This window comes from Cherax quadricarinatus, chromosome 25 (genome assembly GCF_038502225.1).
Source record: "Cherax quadricarinatus isolate ZL_2023a chromosome 25, ASM3850222v1, whole genome shotgun sequence".
In the NCBI taxonomy this organism is placed as follows: domain Eukaryota; kingdom Metazoa; phylum Arthropoda; class Malacostraca; order Decapoda; family Parastacidae; genus Cherax; species Cherax quadricarinatus.
In genome coordinates, this window is record NC_091316.1 from 30,344,599 (window position 1) to 30,354,598 (window position 10,000).

General features: G+C 38.1%; 1 protein-coding gene across 1 annotated transcript in view; it reads right to left on the bottom strand.

Annotated features, from left to right (window-relative positions):
• Positions 1 to 3,585: 3,585 nt before the first annotated feature.
• LOC128689965 (integrator complex subunit 8-like) overlaps positions 3,586 to 10,000 on the bottom strand; it is an 80,555-nt gene continuing 74,140 nt past the window's right edge. The window contains exons 4-5 of the mRNA XM_070088708.1: positions 5,279 to 5,394; positions 3,586 to 3,802 (exon numbers count right to left, since the gene is read on the bottom strand). Of these exons, the coding sequence (XP_069944809.1) occupies positions 3,586 to 3,802; positions 5,279 to 5,394 (333 nt within the window). The remainder of the gene's footprint in view (positions 3,803 to 5,278; positions 5,395 to 10,000) is intronic.

Genomic DNA, 10,000 nt, shown 5'->3' on the forward strand with positions numbered 1-10,000 from the left:
AGAACCTTGCACTTATCTACATTGAACTGCATCTGCCACTTTTCTGACCAAGAATAGAGTTTGTTTAAATCCTCCTGAAGTTCCCTAACATCTACGTTTGAATCAATTATCCTACCTATCTTTGTGTCATCGGCGAATTTGCTCATATCACTAGTAATTCCCTCATCAAGATCATTGATATATATTATAAACAACAACGGGCCCAAGACTGATCCCTGTGGAACGCCACTTGTTACAGATCCCCACTCGGATTTAACCCCATTTATGGACACTCTCTGCTTCCTGTCAGTGAGCCATGACTCGATCCACGAGAGCACTTTTCCCCCAATGCCATGAGCTGCCACTTTCTTTAACAGTCTATGGTGCGGAACTCTATCAAAAGCCTTACTAAAATCTAAGTAAATAATATCAAATTCTTTATTGTGGTCAACAGCCTCAAAAGCTTTACTGAAGAAAGTTAATAAATTAGTTAGACAAGACCGGCCTCTTGTGAATCCATGCTGAGTATCATTAATCAAGCTATGCTTATCAAGATGGCTTCTTATAATCTCAGCTATAATTGACTCTAGTAATTTGCCTACAATTGAGGTCAGGCTTATTGGGCGGTAATTTGACGGTAACGACTTGTCCCCTGTTTTAAAAATAGGAGTTACATTAGCCATCTTCCACATATCAGACACTACACCTGTTTGAAGAGATAAATTAAAAATATTAGTTAATGGTTCACAGAGTTCCATTTTGCATTCCTTAAGAACCCTTGAAAAAACCTCATCAGGACCCGGCGACTTATTTTGCTTCAGTCTGTCTATCTGCCTCACAACCATCTCACTAGTGACTGTGATGTTACATAATTTATCTTCTTCTAGCCCACTGTAAAAATTAATTACTGGAATATTGTTAGTGTCTTCCTGTGTAAAAACTGAGAGAAAATAATTATTTAAAATCAAGCACATTTCATTCTCATTGTCAGTAAGGTGCCCATAGTTATTTTTAAGGGGACCTATCTTATCTCTAACTTTTGTTCTATAGACCTGGAAAAAACTTTTTGGGTTAGTTTTAGAATCCCTAGCAACTTTAATTTCATAGTCCCTTTTAGCTTTTCTTATCCCCTTTTTAATGTCCCTCTTAATGTCAATATACTGATTCATAAGATGACCCTCACCTCTTTTGATACGCCTATAAATTCCTTTCTTATGCCCTAGTAGATATTTGAGCCTATTATTCATCCATTTTGGGTCATTTCTATTTGATCTAATTTCTTTATATGGGATAAACGCTCTTTGAGCAGCATGTATAGTGTTCAGAAAACTGTCATATTGATAGCTCTCTTCGTTACCCCAGTCAACAGATGATAAGTGTTCTCTAAGCCCATCGTAATCTGCTAAGCGAAAATCTGGGACTGTTACTGAGTTATCGCTACTATCGTACTTCCATTCAATGCTAAATGTAATTGATTTGTGGTCGCTAGCACCCAGTTCCTCTGAAATTTCTAAATTATTAACAAGGGATTCATTGTTTGCCATAACTAAGTCAAGCAGGTTATTTCCCCTTGTAGGTTCTACGTGAGAAGCTTTTTTGTACATAAAAGCAGGCAAGTTGTTTATGTCTCCTGCCTTGTTTTTAAGGGTGTTTATGATGAGCATAACTTCAATAGGGTTGGTAGGAGAGAATTTGGAGTGTGGAAATTAGGTAGCGTGGAGTTACTAAAAGTATTAGTCAGAGGGCTGAAGAAGGGTTGTTCAGGTGGTTTGGTCATTTAGAGAGACTAGATCAAAGCAGAATGACTTGGAGAGCATATAACTCTATAGGGAAAGGAAGGCGGGGTAGTGGTCGTCCTCGAAAAGGTTGGAGGGAGGGAATAAAGGAGGTTTTGTGGGCGAGGGGCTTGGATTTCCAGCAAGCATGTATGAGCCTCTAAGACAGGAGTGAATGGAGACAAATGGTTTTTGAGACCTGACGAGCTGTTGGAGTGTGAGCAGGGTAATATTCTGTGAAGGGATTCAAGGAAACCGGTTAATATTAATGAGTCCTGGAAGTGGGAAGTACAATGCCTGCACTTTACAGGAGGGGTTTGGGATATTTGCAGTTTGGAGGGATTTCTAAACTGTCGTATCTGCAAAGACAGTGATTATGTGTGAGTGAGGTGAAAATGCTGAATGATGATGAAAGTATTTTAATTTTGGGGATTTTCTTTCTTCCTGGGTCACCCTGCCTCAGTGGGAGATGACCAAAGTTCAGAAAAAAAAGAAATTTAAAACTGAAACCTGACCTTAGAATTTTGCTCACAATAAGCTGACTTATTTTTCTCACACCTAAATCTGTTTTCCTTTTAATCATATTACCAGTTTAGAATATTTAAAGAGATCTAGTAAAAAATCAAGAGGTAATGGTCTTGGGTAGTCACAAAAAAGCAAATTTATACTAGCTACAGCAAATTACTGGTTATACTGTGTGCGAATCCATACACAATAAAGCACACAAAGCAAGGAAAACTTGTATCAAATCTGAAAAAAAAGTGTCAAATAAAATTACAGTGGACCCCCGGTATTCGATGGCATCGGTATTTGATAAATCCGGTATTCGATGCATTTTAACGCAAAAATTTTGCCTCGGTATCCGATTGAAAACCCAGTATTCGATACGATTCGTACGAGACGTGTCCATGTGTGGCCTGAACTGCCCTGTGTGCGCCAGTGTTTACAAGCCAGCCAGTGTGCGCGCATCTAAGAATACATTCGGTACATTCCATATTATCACTGTTTTTGGTGCTTGTTTCTGCAAAGTAAGTCACCATGGGCCCCAAGAAAGCTTCTAGTGCCAACCCTGTGGTAAAAAGGGTGAGAATTAGTACAGAAATTAAGAAAGATTTTGAAGGGTTTGGGGCTAACCCTGAGAAGCCTATGCCAGTTGTGGAATCCATTGTGCCTACTTCAAAAATTAAAGAAATGTGTGCACAGTGGGTTGAACTGCAAACCTTTATGGATGAAAATCACCCTAACACAGCTACTGCAAGCCGTGCTGGTGACTATTACAATGACAATGTTGTGGCCCATTTTAGACAAAACGTAAAGGAACGGGAGGTACAGAGCTCTATGGACAGATTTGTTGTGCGACAGAGGTCCAGTGACTCTCAAGCTGGTCCTAGTGGGATTAAAAGAAGAAGGGAAGTAACCCCGGAAAAGGACTTGCTACCTCAAGTCCTAATGGAAGGGGATTCCCCTTCTAAACACTAACACCATCCACACTCTCCCCTCCTCCCATCCCATCAATCATCACCAGATCTTCAATAAAGGTAAGTGTCATGTAACTGTGCATGTCTTCTTCAGTTTGTGTGTATTAAAATTAATATTTCATGTGGTAAAATTTTGTTTTTTTTCATACTTTTGGGTGTCTTGCACGGATTAATTTGATTTCCATTATTTCTTATGGGAAAACTGATTCGCTTTTCGATATTTTAGGTATTCGATGAGCTCTCAGGAACAGATTAATATTGAATACCGGGAGTCCACTGTAGTCTACTTTAAAAATGAATACAAAATGTCTATCACAAAATTTTATGAGCATATTTAAACTGAAGAAGTTTTCTTACATTGGAACATTGGAGACCTTGATAGGCTTGGCTGGCAACTTAGCCTGGACAAGTGCTCTCAGAGCATAGCGATGATACAAAGCAACACTGAACAGTTGGTAAGGCAGCAAGGGTCCAGTGTCCAAGGTCCCGTGTGTTGTTGGACTGCTCAGCTCCTCCAGAGTTTCATGAAGAAGTGCAATAAGGAGTGCATCTTGCATATGCAGAGGCAATCTGAAAAATGTGTAACAATTGCCAAGATGATGAATGATCAATATACAAAAGCAGTTATCATATACTCAATATATACTGCAATATAAAAGAATTTAATGTGCATTTCTTTTTAACCCTTTCAAGGTTGGTGCCGTACTAGTACGGCTTGCACGCCAGGGCTGGTGCCGTACTAGTACGCATCAATTCTAGAGCCTTCAAATCTATCGAGAGAAAGCTGGTAGGCCTATATATGAAAGACCAGGTCTATGTGGTCAGTGTGTGCAGTATAAAAAAAATTCCTGCAGCACACAGTGCATAATGAGAAAAAAAAAATCCGACCGTGTTTTTGGTTTAAAACAGCAACTTTGCAGTGTATTTTTGTATGCTATTTTTGGTTGTATTCTATTTTCCTGGTCTCATTTTATAAAATGGAAGACATATTACAGAAATTGAGATGATTTTGACTGGCTTCACAAGGAAAAGTACCTTGAAATTGAGCTCAAAGTAGCAGAAATGTTCGATTTTTGCCAAAGTTCAAAAGTAAACAAATCATGCCATACGTCCAGTACACGTTAACTGGTGAGTCTAATATTCTTTCACAAGTGTACTGATATTATACGATTTCTGCACCATTTCTACACTAATGCAGTAGTCTGCAAAACAGTAAATCTTCTATTTTATGTGAGAATAAAAATTCAAAGTGGAAAGCAAAAGAAATGTAACAGAGACCTGGGGACGTGACTAATGAAGAGAGGAAATGTTATTTTAGTGCCAGGAATGTCTGTCTTGTTTATTCTGGACACTATTTGGAAATTGACATCTTTTGAAATTTGTGTGAAAATGGCAAAATTGCCAATTTCTGACCACTTTATTGGATAGTTGAAATCTGTAAATGAGTGGTTTCTTGTACTCATTCGATAGAAAAAATGGAGTTCTAGCGAAATAGTTATGATTTTTGCCATTGGAATTGGTAAAAAATAAGGCTCAAAGTGGGCGAAATCACCGATACGTAAACATGGGCGAGACTGCTAACTTCGCAAGAGCATAATTCCGTAAGTTTTCCATCAAATTTCATTTTTATGATCGGGAAAAGATTCTCTATCGTTTCATGAGAAAAAATAATTTTTTTTTTCTGGAAAATTTCCGACCCTGAGAACAAGTTTAGGAGAGGGCCTGCTGACCCTGAAAGGGTTAAAGATCAACAGCATTAGCTATAATACTTAGACTGAAGGATTAGGAGCAAGTTTAATGCCAAATGACTGTTCATCTTAACTAAGCATAAGGATTTAGTGTCCTATCCTTTCCAATTATACAACAGTGACAAAAACCTGTAATCCACTTAACATTTATCCATTCATACTATAAATGGCAGATGGTTGTTATGTCAAAAAAAAAAAAAAATTAGTCATACATAATGTCCTCCAAGTTAAGGACTTCTCACTCAAGTAAAACAGTCTCAGCACATGTTAATTAGACATTTAATGACAGTACACATACTTTTGCTCAAAGATTTCTAAGTTCCAGTTCAAGTGAGCTGCTGTTTTGAGAGCTAGCACTGAGAGAGCATTTTTCTTCTTGTTACTTTCTTGTGTTGAAACATCCACTGTCTCCACCTGCAAAAATGTGATAAAGTATTATAACTGTAATGTAGTAAAGTAGTAATACCTTGGTACCCCGAGTTTCGGCAATAATTTGTTCCAGAATGCTGTTCGAGTGCCGTTACCGAACAAATTTGTTCCCATAAGGAATAATATAAATTTGATTAGTCTGTTTCAGACCCCCAAAAATACACTTACAAAAGCACTCACAATAATATATTTACATAATTGTTCGAGTTGGGAGCTGTACAAAACTCAGGGTTCCACTGCAATTATAACACATTACAGTAATTTTTCTCAGATGCATTACAAAAGTACAAAATATATTATTATCATCATCTCAATGGGGAAGTGGAGAAGAATTCTTCCTCCATAAACCATGTATTTCATAAGAGGTAACTAAAATGCCGGGAACAAAAGGCTAGTAACGCCCTCTCCTGTGTAAATTACTAAATGTAAAAAGAAGGGAAACCTCTCGCTTCTTATTTTTCGGTTCACCCTGCCTCAATGGGAGACGGCCAGTGTGTTAAAAATAAAATAATTATTACTATTATTATTACAGTCATACCCTGCCCTACATCATTAATTGGCTCCAAAAGCCACGATGTAACCCAGTTTTTGATGTAAACCAGACATATTGCCTCAAAACGACAATAAACATGGTAAAACTAGCGTAACTCACAAAAGAAGAGAACTACGTATTGCTAAACTTTAGAGAACACTAAAAACGCATTATAGTCATATTTTTTAAATAATAATGAACACAGTTAAAAAACTTATGACACAGGTAACATTGCTGAGTGAAGTAAGGTCGAACATAATTACATTCGCTGAAATAAAATTTACTCTAAAAAAGTGGTGTAAAGGCGAATTTGACATAGGCTGAAATGACGTAAAGTGAGGTATGACTGTACAATGGACCCTCGCCTAACGCTATTAACCCGTTCCTGAGAGCTCAACGTTAGGCGAAACTATCGTTAGGCGAATTAATTTTCCCCATAAGAAATAATGGAAATCAAATTAATCCGTTCCTGACACCCCAAAGTATGAACAAAAAAAACTTTTACCACATGAAATATTAATTTTAATACACACAAACTGAAGAAGACATGCACAGTTACATGACACTTACCTTTATTGAAGATCTGGTGATGATTGATGGGGTGGGAGGAGGGGAGAGTGTTGATGGTGTTAGTGTTTAGAAGGGGAATCCCCTTCCATTAGGACTTGAGGTGGCAAGTCCTTTTCCGGGGTTACTTCCCTTCTTCTTTTAATGCCACTAGGAAAAGCTTGAGAGTCACTGGACCTCTGTCGCACAACATATCTGTCCATAGAGGCCTGTACCTCCCATTCCTTTATGACATTCCTAAAGTGTTTCACAACATTGTCAGTGTAATAGTCACCAGCACGGCTTGCAATAGCTGTTTGAGCGTGATTTTCATCAAAAAAGGTTTGCACTTTAAGCCACAATGCACACATTTCCTTAATCTTTGAAGTAGGCAACTTCTTCAATTTCTCTATCCCCTCCTCCGAAGCAGTTTCCTCAGGTGTGACCTCTTGCTGTTGAAGATGATCTCGTAGCTCATCAGTGGTTAGTTCTTCATTGTCCTCCTCCACCAACTCTTCCACCTCCTCCCCACTAACCTCCAACCCCAATTACTTCCCCAATGCCACAATGGATTCCTCAACTGGAATAGGATTCCCAGGGTTAGCCTCAAACCCTTCAAAATCCCTTTTGTCTACACATTCTGGCCACAGTTTCTTCAAAGCAGAGTTTAAGGTCCTCTTAGTCACTTCCTCCCAAGCCTTACCTATAATGTTTACACAATTGAGGATGCTAAAGTGATCTCTCCAAAACTCTCTTAGAGTCAACCGAGTTTCTGAGGTCACTACAAAGCACCTTTCAAATATAGCTTTTGTGTACAGTTTCTTGAAGTTGGAAATGACATGCTAGTCCATGGGCTGCAGGAGAGGAGTGGTATTAGGAGGCAAAAACTTGACCTTAATGAAGCTCATTTCCGCAGAAAGTCGCTCTGCCATGTCTGAAGGATGACCAGGAGCATTGTCTAATACCAGGAGGCACTTAAGATCTAATTTCTTTTCAATTAGGTAATTTTTCACAGTGGGGGCAAATGCATGGTGTAACCAGTCATAGAAAAAGTCCCTAGTGACCCATGCCTTACTGTTTGCCCTCCACAGCACACACAAATTAGCCTTGAGGACATTGTTTTTCCTGAACACTCTGGGAGTTTCAGAGTGATACACCAATAAAGGCTTCACTTTGCAATCACCACTAGCATTGGCACACAACAGAGTAAGCCTGTCTTTCACAGGCTTATGTCCTGGGAGTGCCTTTTCCTCCTGAGTAATGTAGGTCCTGCTTGGCATTTTCTTCCAAAACAGGCCTGTTTCGTCACAATTAAACACTTGTTCAGGTTTCAGTCCTTTACTGTCTATGTACTCCTTGAATTCCTGCACATATTTTTCAGCCGCTTTGTGGTCCGAACTGGCAGCCTCACCATGCCTTATCACACTATGTATGCCACTACGATTCTTAAATCTCCAACCTTTACTGGCCTTAAATTCACTCACATCATCACTAGTTGCAGGCATTTTTCTAATTAAATCGTCATGCAACTTCCAACTACCCAATAAAGTGGTCAGAAATTGGCAATTTGGCCAATTTCACGCAAATTAAAAAAGATGCCAATTTCAAAATAGGGTCCAGAATAAACAATGTAGACATTCTTGGCACTAAAATAACATATCCTCTGTTCATCAGTCACATCTCTAGGCCCCTCTTTTATTACTACTGCTTTCTATTTTGATTTTTTATTCATACAAAAAATACAAAATTCACTGTTATGCAGACTATTGCATTATTGTAAAAATGGTATAAATAATATCAGTGCACTAGTGAAAGAATATCAGACTCCACAGTTTATGTGTATTGGATGTGTGGTATGATTTGCTTACTCGTGAACATTGGTAAAAATTGAACATTTCCGCTACTTTGAGCTCAATTTCAAGGTTGTTTTCATCGTGAAACTAATCAAAATCACCTCTATTTCTGTAATATGTTTTCCATTTTATCACGTAGGACCATGAAAACGAGAATACACCTAAAATTCGGCGTTTGAATCCAAAAAATGGTCAGTTTTTTTTTTCTCATCATGCGCTGCGTGCTGCAGGATTTTTTTTATGTGGTGCACACTGACCACACAGACCCATTCTCTCACATGTGGGCCTACCAGCTTTCTCCTGCTTGATTTGAAGCTGCTAGAATTATTGAGTATATATACGTCCAAAACACTGGCTCGTAAGACATATATATATACATATGACCAAAACAGTCAAAGGGTTAATGACATAGAAACATGATATATACTCTAGAACGAATAAAATATGTCATAATGTATGTGAAGATAAGTGATGGAAGTGTTGTTGTTGGGTTTATAATGGCCACTGAGAGAAGCCGTATAGGCTTCTGCCACCACCACTATTCACAAACAATATATGAATGTAATTTATAAATAAGAAATATTTACATTTTAATTTATAAATAAGAAATATTAACATTTTAATTTATAAATAAGAAATATTTACATTTCAATTTATAAATAAGAAATATTTGCACTTACCTTGAAGGAGATGTTAGTTTAATTACGTAGTTAGTTTGATTGTGTGGTTTACATGTAGTAAAATAATAATTACAGAGTGTACCACTAGAACACCTAGCATGGCTAGGCATTTCGGGCAGACTTATATTAAATCTTAAGTTTAAAATATTACAAAATTATGAGGTAAGTTGGTATTATGGCTAAGTGACTAAATACTAGTTGTGAGTTCAGCAATGTGAATGCTTTTGTTTTGGCACTATACATAGTTTCAGTATTGGAGTATCACAGGCCAACTTATGACTAGTTAAGATTCATTATTTTGAGATTGAGATTGATATTTCTGTTAATGGTCAAATGGGTGAGTGAGTGTAAGTGTGAACCACCAGGTGGTATTTGTATTATTAGTTGACAGGGTGTATCAGGGAGATAAGATGTTTTCTGATGGTAGTTTTGAAGGTGATGAATGTGTCTGCAGTTTTGGAATTTTCAGGTAGGGTGTTCCAGATTTTAGGGCCTTTGATATACATCGAATTTTTGTAAAGGTTTAGTCGGACACAGGGAATGTCATAGAGATGTTTGTGTCTGGTGTTGTGCCTGTGGGTTCTGTCACAACTATCAAGAAAGCGTTTTAGGTCAAGGTTAATATTGGAATTTAAGGTCCTGTAGATGTAGATTGCACAGTAGTAAGTGTGGATGTACTGAACAGGGAGTAAGTTTAGATCTATGAAGAGTGGGGGGGTGTGTTGCCAGGGATGGGATTTAGTGATTATTCTTACTGCGGCTTTTTGTTGGGTTATTATTGGCTTTAGGTGTGTTGCTGCAGTTGAACCCCAAGCACAGATAGCATAGGTGAGGTATGGATATATAAGTGAATGGTATAGTGTGAGAAGGGCAGTTTGCAGCACATAGTATCGTATCTTGGAGAGGATCCCAACCGTGATGGAGTGTAGCAGATATGCAGGGAGTGTAGCAGGCATGCAGGGAGTGTAGCAGGCATATAG